General features: G+C 45.9%; 1 protein-coding gene across 1 annotated transcript in view; it reads left to right on the top strand.

Annotated features, from left to right (window-relative positions):
* Positions 1 to 323: 323 nt before the first annotated feature.
* Positions 324 to 26,029, top strand: part of LOC118007269 (gamma-2-syntrophin-like) — a 193,253-nt gene continuing 167,547 nt past the window's right edge. The window contains exon 1 of the mRNA XM_035000255.1: positions 324 to 395. Within this exon, the coding sequence (XP_034856146.1) occupies positions 324 to 395 (72 nt within the window). The remainder of the gene's footprint in view (positions 396 to 26,029) is intronic.

The raw sequence follows: 26,029 nt of genomic DNA on the forward strand, positions 1-26,029 counted from the left end.
CCCCCTCCCCGTGTGAGCGAACCCCAGCGGACCCGCGCGTTCGTCCCGCGCGGAGCTCCTGGCGCCCACGCCCGGACCGGCGCGCTCGGCCCGCACCCCCAGGGCGCAGCGCGCCGCTCCCCCCGGGGGCGGGTCAGCGTGGGCGGCGCTCGCGGGCGGAGGGCGGAGGGCGGAGGGCGGAGCGCCCCCTCCCACCGCCCGCCGAGCCGGAGCCGAGCCCGAGAGGGCGCGGACCTGGAGCCGGCGGGGCCCTCGGATGCTCGCGCGGGGCGCCGGCGCTGAGCTCGCCCGGCCCGGAGCGCGGGCCCCGCCGCGGGGCGGCCATGAGCGCAGAGGGACCGCCGCCCCCCGCCGCCCCCAGCGGGCGCCCCGGCCGCCTGCAGGAGCCCGCGCGGGTGAGTGCGGCCCCTCCGTGCGCCTCCCCTCCCGGGCCCCGTCGCCCGCCCCTCGCCCCTCCCCTCGGCGCCGCTTCCCCCACCCTTCCCCCCAGCTCGCGCCCTCCGCTCGCCCGCGCTTCCCCTCTGCGCGCCCCTCCGCCGCTCCCTGCGCCCCTTGCCCTCGGCGCGCCCCCCTCTGCTTCCCGCACCCCCACTTCCTTCCCTGTTAACTGGGGCGGCTTGCGCCGGTGGGTGGGCGCTGGGACCTTGGGCGCGGCGGGCGCACAGCTCCTGACCGCCCCTCTCCACCCACCCCCGGTATCAGGGCTGGAAACTGGGTTTGCTGCTCAATGTCCTGAGGGGCTGGAGGGAAGCGCAGGGGCTTTAGGGTCCGTGGGAACTGGGGTTTTCCAGAATTGGGCGGGGGGGGTTGGCCCTAATTCCTTCGTGTGAGCGGCTCCTGGGTCCGAGCGTTTCGGAGGTGATTCCCCCCCCCATGGGGCCAGGTAGGGGGTCGTCCCAGCCTGTCCCCCTCCGCAGGACCTCTTTGTCCCTCCCTGGTGCTGGGTGGGGCAGGCTCCCACTGAATACTCTGGACTTGGGGACAGCTATGAGCAGAATTCCTAAGACTGATGCTGTTCTGACACTTACTCCAGTCCTTGCCCCAAACAACTCCCATTCCACCTTCTTATTTTGGAATAGCTAAACTATTGACTGACAAAAAACCAGAAATGTTGGCTCAAACAAAAAACGAAAAGTTCTTGGAAGCCTTCAAGTTGTCACCCACAGCATCACCGAGTGTTCCGGAAACAGTCTGAGAAAGCAGCTGATTATCCAGGCCTTCGGAGGCTCTGGACTGAGAGACTCACTGAAGTGGTTTGCAGGTGCTCTGCCGCGGCTTCAGTGGGATCCTTCCCCACAGACCCCCTCTCCCCATGAATGCCAGTAAAAAACAGGGATATATTGACCATCCTTCTTAGGATAACAAATGTTTTGAAAGACGATGGGTGGAAGGCTTTCACAGATTCCTACTGGTCATAATGCTTCTAAACTAAGGGAGTAGCAGTAACTATGATTTTTTTTTTTTAATATATAATCTCTGTAGAGATAGATGCTTTTTCCATCATGTTATGCATTTCTGGGATATTATCACACAATTTTAAAATTCAGACCCAGGTAACATTCTGTGTTTATTTTTTAAAGTACTTTGTGATATGAATAGTTTTCCAGCCATTGCAGATGGTAATTAAACCCTACAAGATGTGCTTGGAGTAATTGGCAGTAAACTGCTTAAGAAAATAGAGAAGCTCGGGAGTGATAGGGTTTCCACTTTATTACAGCTTTGAATTTTGAAACGATTCCCCCCATGGTTAGAATTATACATTTTCCTGAGGTATTCTTGCACCAAGTCGGCTTAGAACCGTTGTACTTGTCGTGGAAGAGTTGGAGGGGGTTTATCACACTGCATAATCCACCCAGGTGATGAATTATTTGGCAGTGACTTTGGGTTTTAAAAATTACATCAACTGCAAGTCCTCCACCAAATAGTCTCCAGTGTGTTAAGTGTTGACCACTTTAAGGCACTAAACATGGGGTGTGCTGGTGGAGATGGGTTCTGTTCACCAGTTTGCACACGATGTGTTTAGTGCTTTCTTTGTAATAAGAGCCTCGATAATATGATACAGCCTATGTGAATTGTACTTGCAAGTAAGCTTTTGTCAGGTTTGGAGGCCAGGTATTAGGATAATAATGAAGAGCATAGTAAGGCAAGAATAATAACTTTGTATTATTAAATAGCAAGCTGTGCTCAGTGCTCAGTTGAACTGCAGTGTGTGAAAAGGCTCAGCTTCTTATTTATTTAAACTGAATCTAAGTATCCGGTTTTCACAGGAAGTCTTTAAAAACATGAACATTCAGAGCATGCAATCATGATTTAAATACCTTGGACCTGGTCGGCCATTAATTTTTACTGGAATGGTTGGTGTCCAGACAACCATGCAGAAGTACTTATTTTTGTATCAATAACTCTGTGTAATGTCATTGAATTTGCATAGTTATTTAGTCATTTCTGTTAAGGAATTAAGGAATAGGAATAAGGAATTTCTAATTAGAAAAACAATGACAAAAAAAGAGACTTGTTTTAATCCCATTATATTTCCAGTCTCTGTTTTCTGAAGTCAAAAATTCAATACATTCTTTGTAATGACTGCTTGCTTGAATCATGGGAATCTGGCCAAATGTGAACGTCTCATTCAGGGTTGGAGCCTGCTTTCTAGCCCTTTTCCATAGCTGTTCTGTGTTGTCTGCTCTTTCTCGCTTCAGCCAGTGTGTGAACCTGGGCCCCTACTCCCCCATGTCCCCTGCTAAAGTCCAGTGGTGGAGGAGCCGCAGGACAATGTGATGAGTGTATTCTGCTTCTTACGGTCAGACGCTGCAGCTGTTGATTACTATCGACAGCACATTTTCGGTTTCTAAATAACATCGCCTCAGTCCAAGGGGCTGGAAGCGCGAAGCAGTGAAAGCTGGCAGTGTGCTTGCTGTTCTCTGTGAGGAGCTTGCCCATTGCAAGGTGAGAACAGGTCAGGTCCCTTGAATGTGCAGTTAGTAATGGAACCACTTAATCATACTGTGCAAGATAATTTAAGCATGTCACCTCTAAGGAAGGCTGTCCCTTTGTTTTATGCTTTTGTTCCACGTTCTTATCCTTGCTGACTCATCTTTGATCTCAATTGTGGAATTTCTGGTGGGGTCTATGACATCATAAGCGAGATTGATGTATTTTAAAATGGGCAACCACCTGGCTTAATCAGGAGGTTTGTTAGTGAACACTTTCACAAGATCCAGGTTAGAGGAATGCTTACTTATTGAGAATACCAGATGTTAAAATGGCCTTGTTTCCCAACAGTGCATGTGGAATGGCATCCTTCGAGAGCAGCATGTCTGTACCGACATGTAGGCCCAAATACGGCTGCTGGAATTCCGACTTTAGTGTAGTTCAGCTTCGGCAGAGGCTGCCATGGCGATGGCATGACACTATACTCCATCCAGGAAGCGAGTTACATACCGAGACGCCGAGCTCCTTTTGGAGGGGAAGGAGGGAGGAGAGTCCCTGTTGTCGTGTGAGGAGGAATAGACTCACATCCCTGTTTCCTTAACTCTTGCCCAGGTGGGGCGCCTGGGTGGCTCAGTCGTTGGGCGTCTGCCTTCGGCTCAGGTCATGGTCCCAGGGTCCTGGGATCGAGCCCCTCATCGGGCTCACTGCTCAGCGGGAAGCCTGCTTCTCCCTCTCCTGCTCCCCCTGCTTGTGTTCCCTCTCTCTCTCTGTGTCTCTGTCAAATAAATAAATAAAATCTTTAAAAAAAAAAAAAACACAAAAAACTCTTGCCCAGGTGTTTTTGCTACAGATCGGTGAAGCTCACCTGTCCTCAGGGCAGCCTCTGGAAGGGGAGGGGCTTGCCAGGGTCTCAATGCGGTGGTGGCAGGGGCAGGTCACTGGCCCTAAGTGGTCATGGGAGGGGAGTGAATGGCCTGGAGAATGTGCGTTTTGGGTTCCTAAGGTGGTTTTGAATCTCCGATTCCAGCATTTGCTATTTAAATAGAATCTGCAGGTATTTTAATGAGATGAAATAAGGAAGGCCAATGTTTTTGGAGGAAAAATGCATGAGAATTTCCTGGAGAAATGTATTTGCACTTTCAGCTGGCTTGGACTTTTGGTTATCATCCGGCTGGTCATCCCGATTGTCGTTCAGGTTGTAGTTCTGGATGGAAGACTTTGGATTATTTTCAGTGAACACTAGATGTCACTTCTGCCCAGTGTGCGCCGACACAGGGACCAGTTTGCCCTCTTCTATTTCTCTACTGAAGACTAAGCCTCCCCGCTCGCCCTGCCCCAGACCCTGCGAGGCCTGACCCCCCCCCACCCCTGAAACCTGCTGCCTCCCCACCACGCTGCTTCCCACTCTGCCGCAGAACCGTTTTCTCTCCCACATTGTCTTAGATGCCAAAGAAGTGCTGGGGATACTGTGATATGGTGAGTTTTCAACTAAATGATCGGGTAAAATAGTTGTGTTTTCTAAAACGTCTGCAGTTTTAGATCCTATAAATGTTATTATTAATGAGTTATGTTTAATTAAACAAAGAATTAAGATTTAGAAAAATAAACATGTCGACTTAGAGGACAGTCGTGGAAGATACCGTTGGAAAGGATGAGGACAGGTGGAAAAATATTTTAGACCCTCCCGGACCCTCCCGCTGGACTCTGACCCTGCTCTTCCTGTCAGGGTCTCCGAAGCAGGTAGGCTCCTTCATTCCTTTCCTGGGAACCTGGTACAGTGTCTGGTGATTGGTTACGGCCATATTTGTTGTTGTGAATGAATAAACGGGACTCTATCATGTTGACATTTGACATCGACTCTCCTTAGTTTTGATAGGTACCAAAACTCATTTGAAATTTAGACAAATATCGGGGCACCTGGGTGGCTCAGTCGGTGAAGCATCTGCCTTCGGCTCAGGTCATGATCCCGGGGTCCTGGGATCGAGCCCCGCATCGGGCTCCCTGCTGGTTGGGGAGACTGCTTCTCCCTCTCCCACTCCCCCTGCTTGCGTTCCCTCTCTCACTGTCTCTCTCTGTCGAATAAATAAATAAAATCTTAAAAAAAAATCTGGATGAATATTGTACTATTACAGATACAATCACACAACATATTAAAGTTTGGTGTTGTAAATATCATTATGCTCATTAACATCCATTATTTCTTTTCCCTGAACTTTTGTTAGACTCCAGCTCGGGAAGACAGACACCCCTCTGGTATCCAGAGGGTTAGTAATTGCACTGAGGAATTAACTCATAAGGAAGTGACCATAATTATTTATATTTTATTCAAAAGTAGTTTGAATGACAAGTCGTAGTAAGAATCAAATTCCATCTAGAATGAATGCTCTTAGCAGGCAGATATTTTGTTGTCTACTTTATGAATTATTATAAGTAAAAATACAACCACACAAATGCACCCAAATTCTATATTAGAATGTTTTTGTTCATTGAGCTAGTGTTTAGGAAAATAATCTGTACTTATAAAGTGTGACATAACTGTCAGTTATTCCTATCAAAAATTGTAACATCTTCTATGGAAAATAAGTAGTTTGTGTTTAGCAATGTTCACACAAAACCTTGGAGGAGAAAGCTTTCAGAAACAAAATACCAGGGATCTAGAGTATTCCATAGAGGGGAAACCAGCTTCCCTTCCTGAAACAGAACCTACAAGATGAAAAGGGAGGCTGAGCCCCTTTTCCAAGTCTTCCCCTGAGTCTGATGCTCCCTGAACTGCCTCTGCCTGGTCACTGCCTGTAGCTGCCACCTGTCCTCAGCCTCCATCTGTGAGTCATGAGGGCCCCGTGTGTCCCCAGACCACAGTCCGCCTGTCTCCTTTGGGCAGCAGGTTGGAACCACTGTTTGCTCCCCCCAGCACACCTCTCTCCAGTGCCACAGCCTCATCCTTTCCTCCTCAGGATCTTTGGGGAACCAGCCCTTGGTTACTTTCCGGTAACCTCCCCCTCCTCCGGGAAAGTGCCACACGGCCTCCCACGCTGTGCCTTCAGCCGCTCAGCTCAGACTTCTGTGTCTGCCCCCTGCTTGGCTGTTCAGTTAACATTTCTAAAACCAGTCTCATAATCTCAATCCTGAAACCTGGCTCTCTTTCTGTGTTTACATGTCGAGAATAACAGCACCACCCACAGAGCTCACGGCATTATCCAAGCCCTGCTTTCCTTAAACTTCTGATGCATTGGTGATCCTTCTGGTTGCCTCGTGCTGTTTTCTCTTCCTGACATACATGCCCACGTCGCCTCAGTCCCAGCCTCCCTCCCATTAGCCCTGCTAATTCCCAGCTGCCGTAGCAACTCGCTGCCTCCCTGATGGCTGCTTGCTTCTTCTTTTCCCCTGCAAGAGCCCCAGCTTTGTCCCAGTGTTCAGTGCTCCTAGGATGTATGGGCCTCCTTTCTACCATCAGGTTAAAATTTGAACCCATCCATGATTGCCTTTAGAAAGAGCATGTTTGCACTTTTGCCAGTTTTCTGCTTTTAAGGATGTAATTTTGTGAAGAAGAGGGAGAAAGTTCTGTTTCTGGCTTTTGTACTGAGAACTTGTATTTATCATTAACTATTTTGGCTTTGAATAAAATTGCACCTTTTTATTTTTGTTATAGCTACATTCTAATATCATTTTTATGAACGAGCAGAACTGTTAATGGTGAAATATCATTTATTCTGTTTCTCATCTCTATCCTGCTGAATGTTACCCTTAGTGATTTCTCTTCAGATAATTATACTTTACCAAATGGCTCATTATATTTATCTTAGGTTTTCTTTATGTACCGGGGAATATAAAATTACTTCTCGTACCATAAACCTGAGGACATTCAGAACTGGTGAGTTAGAAGCATCCTTTGAGAAAGCGTGCAGCGTTGACACAGTTGTTGTTATCTTGATGAAAGAAAGCCAACTCTGGTTTTATTCCTGAAATTACCATGGTTTGTGTAACAAGGTAGAGAAATACCAGCTTCTGCCCATATGTCACTAGAAATGCCAGAAATGCCCCTGGCCGCCCACAGTGGGATGGAGAGGCAGAGCGGGCTGTGGAAGCTAGCAGCACACGGGGGTTTTCTCAGCCTCAAGGGTTTTCCTGAAGAACAGGCTCGGTGATGGCAAAATTGAGTGCCATTTGGAGCAGGTCTCTGTGGTTATAAATGTTCTGCACGTGCATGCACACACATCGTTTACAGACCAGCGTCTGAGCTGGGGAGTGAGAGGCAGAAACAGAGCAGAGTGGTCCAGACAGGCAGCCCCGTGCAAGCCTGCAGAGCCACATGGGACACGAGCCCTTCCTGGGGCCTGTCCCTGGGGATACGGTTGGGAATGTGTTCACAGACTGTCCAGAGAGGTCAGGGTTTGCAGAGAGTAAACACATAAAACGCGACTGCAGACTTTTATGGGTGTTGAAAGGAAGAGAGAAATACGCTATCATAGGGAGTAACGTATGTGTTAACCGGGTTAGTTATTATCAGCATTTCCAGACGAGTCACAGAGCAGTGGTGCAGACCTTTAGACGGTCTATCCAGGAGAGCCTTTGAGTCGGCACAGGTGGGAGCTGCAGGGAGGGACACGGAGGGTCTTGGATTCAGGGACAGAGGTGCGGTTGTGTCTGTGGGGTTCCCGAAGGAGGAGCAGGAATTCCAGGAGTATGTGCAGGCAGATAAAGCACACGTGCACACACACATGTACATACATGCACACACGGCAGACACACTGCACACGCATGCACACACGGCAGACTTGGCATGCACACACAACATACGCACCCTACATGCACACACACACATGTGCACACGGGTTTCAGGGCTCTTTAGGGGGCGTCTGTCAGAGCCGACATTTGTTTTTCTCCACAGCCAGTGTGAAGGGACAAAATCCAGACCCAGGGTCTGAAGATTTTCAAACAGACAAGCAACTGCTTGTGTGAGGAGAGCAGGTTCCCTTTCCAGAGCCAGTCTGTTTATGGATCAAACGAGCAGTATGTTTGACCTGCTTGAATATTCGGCTCGGGGAGGTCGAGCAGAACCTTCACTTCACCTCTAAGTGAATGAGGCAGAGCGTACGTGGAGGCCTGTAAGGGCACGTGGGATCTTAGCAAGACTCCTGCTTCTTTCTGTCGAGCAGAGGGAGAGATGAGGTCCAAGTGTCAGAATTTAAGCGAGAACTTTCCCCTAAATGTGCGATCTGTGCTCTCTGGAGTGTGACTACTCCTCACCTCCCTCCCAGCTGTGTTTCTGTCATTCACAGCCTCACACGTTAGCATCCTTGGGACCTACGGTTTGTTTTCATGCTAACCTCGTCTAGCTCACGTTGTTTTAGGTTGCTAACTGTTTTTTTACGTGTGCCTTTTCAGTGTCTCTCCTGGTCCACATATTCTGGTCTATTTTGTGTTCTTGGCCAGCATAGCAGAAGGACTAAGGGCCCAAAGCTCAGGTGTGAATTGCTGTGTGACCGTGGGTGGGTTACTGAACTTCCCTGTGACTCACTGGCAAGGTGGAGAGAATCCCAGTACCTCTGTTAGAGGGTTCTAGTCATGGCCCCATTTGTAAACAAGTGTGTTAGTAAGTGTGTAACGGGGTGTTAATAACATCTGCACACACGTGTTCACTACCATTATTAGGCAGGTTTCATTAAAGGTGAGTCATTATCAGAGTAAGACTATGATGCCTTACACAATTTGTATTCCTAATTTTTTTAATAAGTCACTATCTTAAGAGCATAGGGCCCAAACTTTGATCTTGTGTGGTTTGTGGGGTTTTGCCCTCATGGGGCCCTTTGGCTGTGGAACACACGGTAACATGTGGCATTTCCATGTGGCGTCACCTGCCATCGCTGGTACAGCACATAGTCCTTTACTGGCTAGAGGAACAGTGCGGTGCCACATGGCTCTAAAAACGCACACTCCTGAGTCACTGTTTCTGCTGGGATTTTGCCCCAGGAGTTAGCTGTGTTACAACTAATTGCAATGGATTTTTCTCAGTGAGAGAGTTTCCTTAGGAGGTCACCCGACACAGATGGGTTTTTGCTCGTGATTTTCCAGTTGTCAAATGTGTCTTCTGTAGTCGGCTGAGCAGTGGTTCCCAAGAAGATACAACCACACCCTGAGAATCGCTGGAAAGTTATGTGGCCACAGGTGGGATTAAGTGAAGGGCGTTGAGAGGAGAAGCTTATTCTGAATTATCTGAGCGGACCCCAAGTATGAGGACGTGTGTTCAATGGAGGGAGCAGGGGAGTTTGGGGGCAAACACACAGAGCAGAGGGCAGGCGAACAGGGAGGCAGAGATGGGGTGATGCGGCCACAAGCCTGGGAGCGGGGAGAGAGGTGAGCACCTGCTTTCATTTTGTACGGATGGCCTCCAGGACAGGCTTCTTGTTTTCAGCCCCGAGTTCGTGGAAACACTGTCACGGCAGCCCTGGGAAACATGCATCTTTAGTAAAGAACACAGTTTGCAAGGGAATTGAGCACAGACCTGTAGCATTAGAAACACATACCTGCTGACACTGGCTGAGTGTTCTGAGTGGGCACTCCTCAGGTGTCCCTTGCCACCTGGCGCTGGCCACGGTCCTGGCATCTGTCCTGGACCCCACACTCTGGTGCCCTCGGCATCGGCCTCCCTCCTGTGCGCACCCCTCAGAAACGCCGCTCAACGCGGGACCTTTGAATGGCCATGTCACATGAAACGAAAGGAAACAATAGGAAACAGAAAATCAGAAATCAGGCAGGAATCATGGTGATCTCCTTAAACCACCTGTTTTAAACTTGGGTCACCACTGCAAGCTGGGGACAGTTCCTGGGCCAGATGGGAGGCAGCCGTGCCCCGGGCACGCGTGGACATGCATGGCCTAGAGGTGCAGAGATAAATGCAGTCAAGGGGTGTGTCAAATTTCCAAATTCTGCACCCGAAGCTGGGTTTTGCTTAAAAAATTTACAGGTATAAATTGAGTTTTAAATATGGGAAGGATACCTATATATCTAGAAAATGATTATCAGTTAACTCTTGAAGACTAAGGTTTTTAAAGAATTTTTTTTTGCTCGGAGCTGTATTTCTGAGGTACCGTTTTTTCAGTATTGAAGATTCAAACATTTTCAATTTTCAGTTTAAAACACTAAAATATGTGGTTTAATAAATTTGGAAAAATAGCATATTTCATTTCTTGGAGAGATTCCTCCATTTTCCATATAAATATTTGTAAATAAAGTATTTCGTTGTTTAACTTTTATTCTGTATTTTATCACAGTGGTGACTGTGGTAAGTACAGAATGCAGGGTTTGACTGAAAAGGGGCGTATTGTTTAATTCTGCAAAAATAAGACATATTGGTAAAGTTGAACAACTGAAGCTTTGTGAACGTCCTTCAGTTGTTCTAGAAAAATCTCTAGAGTTACCATTATCCAAATTTGTGTTTAGGATCTGAAATGCAATGGGAACCAGGGTTTACAACTAAAATCTGTTGTAATCCAAATAAATGGCATTTAAAAAAGAAATTGGTTCATTTAAAATCCAGAGGGATATTTAAAAAATCATTTGAGCTTGAAGAATTTTTCCTATTTTAACTTTCTGGATGTAATACAAGTAAAAGATAGTATTTTATATTTTGATGTTAATATAGTTATAACGTCAAACATTCTTAACAGACAGTAGGATGTTGGAATAATATTCACCTAAAACCATTGTGTTTCTCTAAGGTTTAAGAAATTGGAACCTAACTATGAAACACTAATAACGAGCTAAAAGAGAAATGACACACACGTAAGACTTCTCTGTGTAGAGAATACATCATCCTAGCGACTGAGATGAAATGGGACAAAGTAGCTAATGACATAGCGAGAGAGACAATGCTTAGTGGATAAGATTTAATTATATTTTAAAAAATTCATTTCTAAATTGGATAATATTGTATTTTAAAATGAATTTGGTATGAAAATACGTAACATGGCAGATTAGATTAAGTGACAGAATACTGAAATGATCGTGCTGTCTGCAAATAAGGATGCTGTTCTTTCTCTGTTAGCAACCTCCAGTCCTGTATTACCTGCTTTTCCCTATCGCGGTGGGCAGGCTGCCCGTACGACGTTGAGGTCGCCCTGTTCTCTCATCCTAAGGGGAAAGCATTATCATTCATCATTGTGCATGTGAATGCATGTCTGTTGTAGATGCTTTTTCAGGTTGAGGGCATTCCCATCTCTTAGTTTATTGAGATTTTTATCGGAAGACATGCAGGTGGTGTGACTGGGCAGTCTACAGGGCTGGGTTTAGGTTCCAGTCTCTTTGGAGGCATGGGTTCAAATCCCACACTGCCCAGATGCACTTTTCTGGTGGCCTGTACACTCTGTAACTCATCAAACAAAACAAAACAAAACCTCTGGGAGGTTTTTATCAGACGTACGTGTTGAATTTTATGGGATGTTTTTACATCTATTGAGGTAACATTGTTCTTATTATTAATGACTAGGCTGTTGATGCGGTGAATTACATTAAATGATTTTGAACAGACGCCACCTTATATCCCAGGGATCAACCCCACGTGGCCACAGAGTGTTATCATTTTATATATGACTAGATTCAATTTGCTAATATTTTGTCAATGGGTATTTGTGTCTGTGTTCATGTTGGATGTTGGTTTATGCTGTTCTTTTCATGTAATGCCTTCTTCTGGTTTTGGTGTCAGTGTAATCCCAGCCTCACACATGAGCTGGGGAACGTCCTTCTACGTTCTCAGAGACTGTCTGTGGCATGTTTTATTTCTCCTCTGGGTACAATCCACACTGAATGCTTGGAGCTCGGGCTTTCTTTGTGGGATGATAAGTCACTACAAAGTGGGCGACTCTCAGAGATACACAGTCCACAGGCTGGAGCTGAAGGTCGTTGGAAAACAACTTCTAAAATAGAGATATTTTGGCCCAGCTGAATATATTTATTGTGCAACACATGTAACACATACCAGTAAAATTATCCTGAACTTCTGAATGCACGTAAGCAGCGCAGGGTACAGAGCGTTGGAGGGGTAAGGACCCTGACTCTTTCTTTATGCTCTCACGAGTGAGTCAACCCCTTATGTCATTTAGGGTAAAGTTTCCTCATCTATGAAATCATTTATAAGGATACACTTGGTTGATGATGTTGGTTGATTATTCAACATCATGTACTCATTTTTGAACATTGAGTCCTTGGTATGTCGCGGGCTCAGGACAAGGCGTTGGGGGCTCAAAAATGCATAAAGCAGGGGCCCCACTCTCATTAACTCAGTTTCATAGGAAAAAATGAAATGTAATTAAAATATTACCATAAGCTGGATGGGTGGCTGGTACACTGGCGCTCTGGGGGAGGTCGGGGAGGAAAGTAAGCCTGACTTCGGGTACGCACTGATTGCTGGGTGTAAATGCTACGGTGGCTGATTTCGGGCCGCTGGTGGTCAATTACCGGTTGGTGACATTCCCGAATACTTAACAGTCTGCTCTCCTGTGCTGGTACAGGGCTGAATTCCGTGCCGTGATCAATACAGAAGGTCCGCAGACACCAGGTGGATCAGTCTGGGTGCTGGGATAGCTTTTGGGCAAGCAGAGCTCGTGTGTGTCTCGGCAGCTCACGAGGACGGGCAGGGATGCACTTACCTGTCCTGGCTCACCGAGCGCCTCTTTGTGACCGCTGTGTCTTTGGGATTGTGTGTTAAGGGTCATACCATGATCCGTCAGGGGCCTCCTGGGAAGCTGGAAGTTGTCTTTTTTTTTTTTTTTTTTAAGATTTTTATTTCTTTATTTGACGGAGAGAGACACAGCGAGAAAGGGAACACAAGCTGGGAGAGTGGGAGAGAGAGAAGCAGGCTTCCCGCCGAGCAGGGAGCCCGATGTGGGGCTGGATCCCAGGACCCTGGGATCATGACCCGAGCCGAAGGCAGACGCTTAACGACTAAGCCACCCAGGTGCCCTGGGAAGCTGGAAGGTGTCTTTTTTTTTTTTTTTTTTAAGATTTTTATTTCTTTATTTGACAGAGAGAGACACAGCGAGAGAGGGAACACAAGCAGGGGGAGTGGGAGAGGGAGAAGCAGGCCTCCCGCCGAGCAGGGAGCCCGACGCGGGGCTCAATCCCAGGACCCTGGGATCGTGACCTGAGCGCAAGGCAGAACCTCCACGCCGGAGCCACCCAGGCGCCCCTGGGAAGCTGGAAGGTGTCTTTAACACACTCAGTTGTTTTGTTGCCTAGGAATATCTTCCTCAGAAAACGGTTTTAGGAGAAACTGGTCTTTTTCTCATCTCCTTTTTGAAGATATTTCCCTTTCTCGAAACCGCAGGACCAGGAGCAAATCATTCCCACTTGTAATGCAGATGCGTGGGTTTCTTTCAACAGCCAACCAGGTGATTTTCCACTCAAAGAGCTTGTCACTCTTAATGTCCTTTTTGCAACCTCTGAATCTGTCGAAGATCACAATGTGGACACCTTTGAACAAAGTCATTGCTGAAATTTACAGAAAACAGTAATTTGATTGATATTACATTAGAGAAAATAGCTTGGGAGAGAATCATGCCACTTTTTTGGTTATGAATGAAGTAGATATAATCACCATTCAGAATTTCTAGTGGAACAAATTTTTACAAGTCCAATTATTTTATAATTTTTTGCTTTCTGTAGAGCCTCTGTGACTTCTCCTGACTTGTATGCTTGAAATAAAACCTATCTCAAATCCAGAATAATCATATTAGCCTCTTTTTATTTATACTTAATTCTTAACCACACACAGACACACAAACACACCAGTCTGACCAAGTCCTACTGCATTAAATGTGTCAGATCGTGTTTTTACGTTACAACTCAGGAGTCTTCTTTATAGGTCAACAGGAGATGATTTTTGTAGTAGACTTAAAAACATTCCATGATCATGGAAAATTTTCTATTTCCTGCAGATCTGGGTGAAAGGTAGTATCATAAGGACACGGAGTATTCCTGAGTCATGGGGACACTGCCAAAATAGAGGAAAAAAAAATCTGGATGATAATATCTACCTTCCCATCCTGTTTTATATTTAAGGTGAACATAAAGTGAAATTTTGGTTTATCATCTATTTACCAAGAATATAGTGGTTTCTACAAAGCTCATATATTCTGCCAGATGTTAACCTGAATTATTTCAGCTCCATGAACTACTTGATAAAAGTGTAATTAAATGGACAGATGCAATATTTTTATGTTTTAATTAATAAAAAATAAATGGATGTAGTAAAACCTTGTTTTAATATTTGGTGTCACAAAAAGAAAATACTCGGGTGCCTGGGTGGCTCAGATGGTTAAGCGTCTGCCTTCGTCTCAGGTCATGGTCCCAGGGTCCTGGGGTCGAGTCCCACATCGGGCTCTCTGCTCCTTGGGAGCCTGCTTCTCCCTCTGCCTCTCTCGCTCTGTCTCTCATGAATAAATAAATAAAATCTTTAAAAAAAAAAGAAAATACTCTTAGTTTTCCTTGAAAGGAACACACATGCACATGTGTGCATATAAACACACACATGCATACATACACATGCACAATACACACCTGCACATTTACACAGATATGTGGGCGTGCACAATACACACCTGCACATGTTTGTACATGTTTGCATATGCACACACGTGAGCACAGCACACATACATGCTTGTGCATATACACACATGCATGCACACATGTGCACGTGCATGTGCATGTGTCTACGTACACACATCTCCTAAACATCGTGTTTACATCCTGCATTTTGTCCTCCTGGAATCGCCTCTTCCGTGTGGGCATCTGGCAGGAGTGTGCAGTGTCAGGAGGACATCGCTGGACTGTCCGTCTATCTGAGCGAGGCAAGGAGAGGGAGAGTAGACCACATGTTGAAGTTGAGGTTATGGTGGCAGAAAACCCACAGACGCTACCTACTCGACCGGGAATGGAGCCCATGGTTCTCAGCTGCTGCACTCGGACCTCATGTCCGCAGGTCCAGAGCTGAAGGTCTTATAGCAGAGCCGGAAGTTTATTACCAGGACTTAACAAGGATTGACGTGAGCCTATTTGTTCCTTTTAAGGAGCTTTCCTCAATAGCACTAGAATAGAGATAATACACTCCACACAGTTTGCCAGGAGAGACTTCTGGGCAGAAGTACATTATATGTCATTTTTCTTCCCAGGAAACTTTTCTTTTCTTTTCTTTTTTTTTTTTTTGGAAAGCAATCACCTCAATTTGTGAAGATATAAAATCCAATCATCAAGTGTTGGCAGAAAGCCAAATATATATAAATCACATTCCTTCTTAGACACAATCTGGCTTCTGAAGAAAAAAAATTGTATCTCCTGACAGAAATGGGTCCAGCCCCCAGAGGAACTGCCTTTTCTTCAGTTACTGTGTACCGGCTTCTGGAAAAGAAAATCTACCAGAACATATGTGCCTGCTTCCATTAAATGTAAAGACTAGGTGGTGCTTTTCCTTTTTGGCAAATGTTGAAACTGGCAAGAATGCATTTTATGCTAGAACAACTTCTGTAACGAAGATATTTCCTTCCTCCTAAATAGGATGGTTTGTTGGCTGACAGGACTCCTTTCCTTCTCTCTCAGTTGGCCTTTTCTCTTCTAAGAAGTGGAAAACTAGCTTCTTGACTTGAATTTTGGGGCCAGTGGAGGTGATAACCACTATACACCTGTTTTGGGGAGCTTGCCTGCGCTGTCATGTGCTGGTCCAGGCAGAGAGATCCCAAAAGGTTTCAGATCTCCCAGCCAAGGTGGTGTTGATTTTAACGTCAGAGGATATCTATAGAATAATCTTGTTTTAAAAGAGAAACTGCCTTGTGAGAAATTGGTTCCTCAGAACTGCGGCCGGAAATTCGGCTTTTTCTCTGGTGGATTCTGTGTGAATGCTTGCTTCCCGCTGGTGGAGTGACCCCCTCCAGTGCAGGGCCCCCGGGAGCACCTCCCCTGACAGAGTCCCAGGCCGCCTGCCTCCTCGTCCATTCTTTGGATTAATATGAGCGTTGCTGCTTTATCATGAACCCTCATAGCTACTTGCCTTAATTTTCTCACAGGGGTTGTAAATAGTAAGGTCAGTGAATGTCATCACAGTTTCATGCATAAGAAAGAAAACAGAGGAAATTATTGTGTTCAGAGATCCAACACGTTTATTTTTTTTCTGGGAATCGAAGCTCAGAAGGGAGAAGGGGGGGAGTGCCTTTTGGTTTATTTGTTCTTATTATTTCTGGGGTGCGTATCACTGTGTAATACGCATTTCCTATAATATCTGTGAATTCTCCCTGAGAATAATCGTAGAACGTATACATGCATCTCCGTGTGTGCATGTGGTGAGGACATTGGGGTGAGACTGTGTTTGCCAAATGTCCCTTTTCCGGTGGCTTCAGGTGGAGGAGTGGGGACAGGGAAGCCAGCCGCCTTGGGGGTGTGTCTGAGCGCCCCCCGCCCCAGGCTCTGTGAGGGGTGCTTCCGAAATTTCCACGGGATCAGCGTTCTGTTTCCACTTTTTTTAAAGACTTTATTTATTTATTTGACAGAGAGACACAGCGAGAGAGGGAACACAAGCAGGGGGAGTCAGAGAGGGAGAAGCAGGCTACCCGCCGAGCAGGGAGACCGATGTGGGGCTCGATCCCAGGACTCCGGGATCATGACCCGAGCTGAAGGCAGACGCTTAATGGCTGAGCCACCCAGGCGCCCCTCTGTTTCCATTTTTTAATGTTGGCAAAGATGCCCCTTTATGTGAGTTGACCTACACTCAACAAGATCATGTAAATTTAAATAATTAAATTGTGCTTTCCGTGGAGAAGCCCTATTTAGTAAATGCTGTGACTGAGATTGCCCTGGTTAGGTAAAAGAAAGGAAAGCAGATAAAATACCGAGGGAGGGGTCTGGACGGCTCAGGGTGAGGCAGGGATGCATCCTCACACTGACATCTTTTAAAATAGCCGACCCCCGCCCTTCAAGTGTCTGGGATTCTGTGGAAGAGCCAGGGAGGATTGCTCTGTTAGCGTGCGGGACATTGTTTTCTTCCTTAAATAGAGGACTCGATCATTTGGTAGAAAAGACAAAATGTAGCCCTGTTTTAATTAAAGCACAGGTTGTGTTGTTTAAAGAAAATGTCCTCCGAATTCCTGAAAGGTAAAACATGTTAGAGAAACCAGTAAATGCTTAGCATTTTTAGAGTGCCTATTTAAGAATATTCTTTTTTTTTTTTTAAAGATTTTATTTATTTATTTGACAGAGAGAGACAGCGAGAGAGGGAACACAAGCAGGGGGAGCGGGAGAGGGAGAAGCAGGCTTCCCGCGGAGCAGGGAGCCTGATGCGGGGCTCGATCCCAGGACCCTGGGATCATGACCTGAGCCGAAGGCAGACGCTTAACGACCGAGCCACCCAGGCGCCCCAAGAATATTCTTAAAATATAATAGTTTTCTCTCATTAATAGCTTTAAATTAAAATTGAAATATTACTTTTATCTACTCCATAAATGAGTGAAGTATTTTATTGTTACGGTTTATGTACATGTATTTAACAAATAATTTTTTGGCACAAATTTTTGAAACGCCGATTTCGTGCTTGACCTTGAGCCGGGAGCGTCGGGAAGGGCGGGCATTGTGGGAGACGGAGCGCGTCTGCAGGAGGCAGCAGTTTTGTGAGCAGGGGAAGCGCGTCCGCAGCAGACCGAGCTGGGTGTGCTCCGTGGGGAGCCCGGGGGTGGAGGTCTGCGGGGTCTGGAGCCGCTGCATGAGGAGAGTCTGGGAAGGAGGGTCGGCCTTTGTGTTTGAGGCCCTCAGAGCTGGGTGTGGGCAGGTGTGGTGGGCAGGTGCGCATCCTCATCCCAGAACCTGGGGCATGTCCCTTCGGGTAGCCAGAGTGCTGGCCGTTGTGAAGCGCTTCAGGACCGTGAGATGGGAGAGGGTCAGCCCCGGGCCTGTAAGGGGTGGTGGGAGGGTCTCCGGAGAGAGGTGTGAGGGAAGGGGGCTCAGAGGGAAGCCGCCACCAGCCGGGGGCCCCGGGGGCCCCTGCCCAACACTGGGAAGCCACGCTAGGAATTCTGTGGCAAAGACGGAGGGCTGGTCTTAGAGGGGCCCCTGGGCGCAGGGACAGGGGGACAGGGTCAGCAGGACGGTCATCCCTGAGAAATAGCCCGGAAAGGGGTGGTCATGGCTGTGCTGGCTCGGTCTACCTGGCAGGATGGGAGGCGCCGAGGATGGTCTCCTCCCAGGAACGAAGCCATTTCCTTGCAGACCAGCATCCCGCGCTGCCCCACAGGCAGTCTGTGGGTGCTTACACGTCTTGAAATGTCTTCAGTTTAAGGTCTGCTGCTGACATTCACGCCCACATCACCTAGAGATGGGGACCTGCGTGGGACGGCCATCCTGCCGTCTCAGCCACGGCAGGGACCAGCTATCACCCATCTCCCAGCCAAGCCTCGCAGCAGAGTGCTGAGACACGGTCAGTGCTGACGAGGGAGTCTCAGCTTCCGCGTGTCCTCGTCCCCGACTTCTGTCTCTAGAAAGCACCTGTGAACCTGAGGGTGACGCTCGTCTTCTGCGGGGCAGGGGTGTTGAGGTGGACTTCGTGTGAAGTAACACTTGTGCGGAGTCGTGTAGTTTTACCAGTTTCGATAAATAGGATCATGCCCCACTTCCAGAAGCTGGCATTCTCCTGGTCTCCTTGCAGCGAAGCCTCTCCCAACCCCCCGACTCCCAACCCTGGCCTCTGCTGGCTGCTCTCCTGCCCCCAGTGCGGCCTGTTTCCGAATGTCTTGTGCAGGGAATCGTACAGCGTGCTCCTTGACTTACTTTAGGCAGGCTTCTTTCACCTAACATGATGCTTTTGAAACAGGTTGAGACTGCAGGCACCAGGGGCTTGTTCCTTGTTGGGGTTCGTGGAGTGGATGCACCTTGGGGCTTCAGGCTCTTCAGCTGCTCCTGGCTCTGGGCGGCCGCTGATACCAAGCAGGAAGGGCTCGTGCACACACTCGCCGCAGGAAGGGCTCATGCACACTCTCGACGCAGGAAGGGCTCGTGCACATACTTGTTGTGGGCGTATATGTTCACTTCTCTTGAGCAAACACCTAGGAATCCTGATTGCTGGGTCTTACTTTAAATCGTTTTCCAAAGGGCTGTGCTGTTCTGTATTCCCACCAGCAGTGAACGAAGGTCCTGGCACTCCGGGTCCTTGCGGTGCTTGGGGACACGGGACGGGTGCCCTGAATCTCTTCCACGTACGTGTTTCCCGTGTGGATAGTCTTTCATGAAGCTTTCATGAAGGACTTGCCCTTTTTTGCATTGTTTGTCTTGTTATAAATTAAGCTGTAAGGTTTCTTCTTATATTCAGGATGAAAGCCTTTTGATTATATTTTATCTGTTTTTTACTGAGTTGTCTTTCCTCATAAATTTGAGTGGTACAAGTTGTATACTTCGGAGTAATGACTACAAGTTATCAGACCTAAGACATGTATTTTGCGCAAGTTTTTTCCCAAGCTGTTTTGTCTTCTCCCTTCCTTAGCCCTGCCTGTCATAATGCACACGCTGTTCATTTCACTGAACTCCAGTTTACCAGTTTTCTTTCTTTCTTTTTGTTTTTTTACTGCTCTGGCTCCTCTTTCTTGTGCTGAACCTGCCGCCGTTAAGTTTCCATTTTGTTCTTGAAGCTTTATACATCTTACTCTTGCATGTAAGTCTGGGATCCGTTTGGGGTACTTTCTGTGGAAGTCGTGAAGTGTACGGATTGGGGTTCATTTCTTTCACAGTTCTCTGATGGTTCCAGCAGTGTTTTTTTGAAAGTCTACCCTTTCCTCATTAAACTTCTTTGCCCATTTTAGTAAAACTCTGCAGGCCCCATCTCTGGGTGTATCTCTGGACGGCGCTCATGCGTACATATGTGCACACGTATGCGTGTGCATGTGAGTACATGCATTCCTCCTATACCAGCACCACACTGCCGATTGCCGTAGCTTTCAGGAAGCTCGCGATCGCCTCCGTCTCTCGCCACGCTGCAGTCGACCCTTGGACCACACAGGTTTGAACTGCGTGGACCCACTTACATGTGGATTTGTTTGTTTTTGGTTTTTTTTGATAAATACAGGATAGTGCTGTGAATGTATTTTGTCTTATTAATTTCTTAATAACGTTTTCTTTTCTCTTGCTTACTTTATTGTAGGAGCACGGAATACGATATGTCTACAAAGTAGATGTTAACTTACTGTTTATGTTTTGGGTAAGGCTTTGGTCGGAAGTAGGCTATCAGTGGTTAATTTTTAGGGGGGTCAGAAGTTGTGCGTGGATTTTTGACTGTGCTGGGATTCATGCTCCTCACCCCTGTGCTGTGCAAAAGTAACTGCTTACAGAAATCTGTATGTTTCTGCTAGTAATCAGATAATTTAATACTGAAGACAGAAAACCAGATGGCATCTTTATTGTTCCATAACTTTAGGGATTATATCTAAGTCTCCTGGAAGTCTGTTGCAAGTATTAATGTCTAATGAATTTCAAGGATGAATGCCAATCCCTCAAATAAATGATTTAATTTTCTAAGTCATGTGTGACTATTAAATATAGTCTATGTAAATCACAGCTCTGAGGGAGAAGGAGGTAGAGGAGAAGTTATAAGTTCTATAACATGTGCAAGAACAAAACTATGACTTTAATTCCAAAATTAACAGTGCATACTGTAGTTACATTTTCCTCCCCAAAAGTACCTGCTTTCTTGTATTAGGATGCTTATATTCACTAACCCACTGGAGTCCTTTTGGTTTATTTTATTTGCCATAATCCTCTTAGAGCTTTTGACTTCATAATCATGTGTTGGAATGTGAGGCAATTTTTTTCCCCCAAAATAATGCGCGGTAGTAATGTGGACTAACCATAGAAAAGCTGAGAAAAGGCATCCGCCATATGTAATTCAAAACCAGCCAGTTCCACTGGGTGGGCCCAGGGCTGCTTTAGGACATGACTCCTTCCAGCGAGAAGACCCAGCTGCTTTCCCAGAAATGAGTTTCTTTGTTGTCATCATGAGACCCGGCATCAGTGATAAGGATGGATCCCCTCACAGTTCGTGATAACCATCAAGAAACAAATGATGAGAAGTTTCCCAGGAGACCGTACACATCTCGTTGCCTGGAGATTAATTTGGGGGGTGGATTAGTTGTGCTCTCAGACGGCAGGGAGAAGACCAGGAGGTCCCTGCTGCTCATGGGGGGACTGGAACAGCGGTAACATTACTTAGCCAGGGGGTGAGTGTCTGCGGTAAGGCACACTGTGCAGATGAAGAAAAGGACATTCATTAGGGTTTCATGTAGAACACAGCATATTTTTGTATAAATTACCAGCATCATGTGCCAAACTGAAAAGCAAATATTGGACTGTTTTATAGAACAAAATATCTTAAAATGCATTAGCAGAAATAAGAAACAGAAAACAGATGTAGAAATTGAATTAGTGATATTAAGAAAACTATGATTTCTAAGAATACAGAGCCAAAAAAAAAGACAAAAATACGATAAAGAGGATAAGAGATAAGGAAGACAGGACGAATTCTAGATATTTCTATAGAAGAAATCAAAGAAATGGAACAGAAACAGTAATCAAAGTACAATTACAAAACTTTTTTGGTACACTATTTATTTCTGGCATCCTCAGAAATATACTATTGACATTAGGAATTTCCAAAGTAAATGAATATAAAAACTTCAGGAATTCCTGCAGAGCAAAATAAGTAAATCAGTAAAATAAAATTAAAATGATGATGATGGTTAACTGAACAGAATTCACCTTTGCTCAGAATTCAACTCTGAGCCACCAAGTGACACTTTGGAAAGAGATTGTGACCTGGAAGTGTCCACCAGCCACGTTGTATTTCCTGCGTCTGGGCCTGGAGATATTGCCAGGTTAGTTTAATGAGCTTCACTGCACCTGGCATTTGGGCAGAGCCTGGCCAAGTCTTTATTCCTACTGCTCTTTATTTTCTTTATAGCAAATGTGTAATTCACACACCATACTCTTCACCCACAATGCGCAGTTCAGTGGTTTTATGATATTCAGAGCTGTGCACTCATCACTATAATCTGCTTTAAGAACTTTTCACACCCAACAAAAGGGGCCCCAGCCACTGAGCAGTCACTCCCCATTATCCGTCTCCACAGGTCCATGGCAACACTAACCTACTTTCGATATGGATCTGCCTGTGGTGGACATTGCGCATTAATAGGATCACATAGTGGTCCTTGTGACTGGCTTCTTTCCCTTATCATCATGACCTCAACGTTCATCCACCCTGTAGCAAGTTTCAGACTTCAGTTTTTGTTATTGCAAAACATATTCTATCGTATCACATCCTGTTCTTGGATGCTTGGGTTTCTCCCCTTTGGGGCTACCATGAATAATGCTGCTGTGAACATTCGTGGGCAGGTTGTTGAGTGGACCTTGGGGTGGAATTGCTGGGTGTCATGGACACTTTATGTTTAGCCTGTTTGAGGGACTGCTCAGCTGTTTTCCAAAGATTTCCAGCTCTGTTTGATTAGTTTTGAAGTCCCTACAGTCAGTTCTGTGTCTCTGAGAGCCCGTAACGAAAAGCGTATCATGAAGGTTGAGCCATTCACATCCCCCCCAGCAGGATAAGAGAGTTCCAGCTTCTGCACATCCTTGCTAAAACTTACTGGTATTCCTGCTGAAGAAATTGTAGTCACCAGAGGGGATGTAGTATCGTAAGTGGCTTTGGTTTTCATTTCCCCAGTTAATAAAAATGTTAAATATCTTCCCGTGTGTTCATTGGCCATTTGTATATTTTCTTAGGAGAGTTGTATATTCAGATCCTTTACTCATATTTTAATTGAGTTGTTTGCTTTATTCAGTTACAAGGTTTTTAAAAAATATTTTGCATGTAAATCCTTTGTAGATATAGATGTATGGTTTGCAGAAATTTTCTGCCCTTCTGTGGGTTGTCTTTTTTTCTTCATGGTATCCATGACAGTTTTTATTTTGGTCTGCTTTTTCTTTTGTCACATATTCTTTGGTGTTTTATCTGATAAACCAGTGCTTTTCCAAGGTCCTGAAGACTTACTCCTGTTTTCCTCTAACACTTCTATAGTTTCAGTTGTTACTTTTTGCGTAAAGGATTCATTTTGAGTTAAGTTTTGTGTATGGTGTAAGGAAGGAATACAAATTCATTTTTCTAGATGTGGTTACCAGATGTCCCAGAAGCATTGGCCAAAAAGTCTATTCTTTCCCCCATTGGATTGTCCTGTCAGTCTTGTTGAAAATGAATTGGTCACGTATGTGAGGGTTTATTTCTGGATTCTCAGTTTTATTCCATTGATCTATATGTCCACCCTTGGAGACCTTTATATATATCCTCATCCTTTTGCTAGCACCACACTGTCTTGATTATTGTTCCTTGCAGGAAGTTTTGAAATTGGGAAATGTGAGTTCTCCAGTTTTGTTCTTTGTCAGGATTGTTTTGGCTATCCTGGGTCCCTTGAATTTCCACGTAATTTTAGGATCAGCTTGTCAATTTTTGCAAAGAAGCCACCTGGGATCTTGATAGAGGTTGCATTGAGTCTGTAGATTCAATCAGGGGATTGTTGCCATCTTAAGCCTTCCGATCCATGAGCATGGATTCTTTCCATCGATTTAGTTTCTTAATTTCGTTTTTCGATTACTCATTGCAAGTGTATAGAGATACAATTGATTATGTATTGATCTTGCATCTTGCCACATTTCTCAACTCATTTATTGGTTCAAATAATCTTTGGGTGGATTCCTTAGGATTTTTTGTTTGTAAGATGATATCATCTGCAAATAGAGTCTTAATTTTTAATATAGATGCTCACTAGTTCTTTTTTAATTATTAAGGCTTTTTTTAGAGACGTTTAAGGCTCACAGCAAAAATGAGGGGAAGGTACAGAGATTCCCCATGTACCTCTGCCCCTCACATGTGTACAACCTCCCCGACGATCAACATCCCCCACCAGAGGGGACGTCTGTTACAATTGATGTTTAAGGCTATGTCATCATCACCCAAAGCCCATAGTTCACTTTAGGGTCCACTTGTGGTGTTGTAAATTCTGAGTTTGGGCAAACAGATCATGAAATGTGTTCATTGTTATAGTATCATACAGAATAGTTTCACTTCCCTGAAAATCTGCCGTGGTGTGCCTGTTCATCCCTGCACTCATCCCCGGAGGGGAGCGTGAGGAACCCCAGGAAGCCAGTGTGCTGGGACGGGCAGGTGGAGAAGGCAGGTGAGCTGGGGCAGTGGAGGCTGCACGTGGTCAGGAGGCCACACGTGGTCAGGAGGCCTGGAGCCCAAGAAGAGAGGAAGCGGTGAGAGGTGTGCAGAGTGCGACTCGGCAGGACTTGATCATGTCTGTGTTTTAAAATCATTTGGGTGCCTGTGAGGAGGGATGGAGGAGGACTCAGCTAGCTGCAGGGGCCCAGGCAGCGGCTCAGCAGACCCGTGCAGACCGGCGATGTGGACGCCCTGGACCAGGGCCATGCTGCCGAGAAGTAAAGGCCCTCCAGGCTTTGGGAGATCCTGTTTGCAGGTGCTGGTGCTGGATGGGCTGCAGTGTGGCCGAGGGCCCTTTGCTCAAGGGGATGAGAGGCAGAGGAGAAACACTTGGAACAGAACCTCCATCTGCATGGCCTAGTGGGCCTCCGCCATGCACAAATGCTGTGCGGTGGGTTATCCCCGGGAAACTGACTTCTGTACTCACACTTCCAGACGTGACATCTCTCTTGCACTCAAATGTTCAAAAAGTGTTCAGAACAAAACTTAAAAGTATTATGTAAAGGCTTGTAGAACAGACTTTTAGAAGCAGATTATAAAACAGAAACTGTAAAGAATCAGAATGAAAATTTGACTACATTACACTGAAAATCTCTACATATACATAGATATATTTTTGCCTTTTTTCCCCCCAGAAGACAGCATAGCTAAGATTAACTGACAGACCATATGCTGGAAAAGCATGTTTCCAATTAATATACAAAGGATATATTTCCATATTAGGGAAATAATTAAAAATTAATAAAGAAATTTTTAAAAAGCCCAGTGGTATAAACAGGAAATCCAACACATGGAAATCACTAAGGGCAGTAAACATAAGTGAGGCTCAGGTGGCTCACCAGTGATCAGGGAAATGTAAATTCTCATTAAGGATAAATTGCTCCATGCTATGAGATTGAAAAATAAAAACATGTTAATCCCAAATGTTGCCTCTTCAGTGGATTGCCAGAGACTCAGATGCAACTTTGTAAATCTTTACAAGTGTTGTGAGGAGCAGTCTGGCTAAAGGCTTAAAAATGCTCATGCTTTATGATGCAGACAGTGCATTTCTAGGCGGGTACCTGAGAAGTCCCCACTCTCAGCAAGGACACATGTCAGATTGCTTATGATCACATCATTTAAGGAACAAAACACTGTAAATGGCCTGGGTGCCAGACAGTGCTTGTTTATCAAGGATCAGAGTAGAGTAGTTCCTGATAGAAATAGCTCAGGATCACAGTCCAGGAGACTGTGCATGTTGTTTCAGTTCACGCAGTGGGATACCATGCAGATGGCCCGTCCATAACCCATGGGGATGGCACGACCCTACCCCGTGAGGATGGGGTACCACATGGACATGAGAATAAATGAAGTGGGTCTCGCTCTCTCCGCATGTCTACACTGAGATAGCAACGTGGATGGCAAAGGAAGCTACAGTACAGTATCCTTTCTGAAATTTTAAGAACTATTAACTACTGTCGAATATTTATTTATGCATAAATATGAAGTAAAAGTATAGAAACTGTCGAATATTTATTTGTGCATAAATATGAAGTAAAAGTATAGAAACTTCCATTGAATGGAAAATTTATTATTGTGGTTAGCTCTGAAGAGGAAAAGGGAGGTGGGCTCCTCAAATGCATTTTTTAGAAAGTGTGTATGCGGGGCCGCCTGGGTGACTCGGTTGGTTGAGCGTCTGGCTCTTGATTTCGGCTCAGGTCATGATCCCAGGGTTGTGAGCTCAAGTCCCACGTGGGGCCCTGTGCTGAGCATGGAGCCTGCATGAGATTCTCTCCCTCTCTCCCTTTGCCCCCCCCACTCATGTGCACCCAC

This window comes from Mirounga leonina, unplaced genomic scaffold (assembly GCF_011800145.1).
Source record: "Mirounga leonina isolate KUSES-001 unplaced genomic scaffold, KU_Mleo_1.0 Mir_117, whole genome shotgun sequence".
NCBI classification, from domain to species: domain Eukaryota; kingdom Metazoa; phylum Chordata; class Mammalia; order Carnivora; family Phocidae; genus Mirounga; species Mirounga leonina.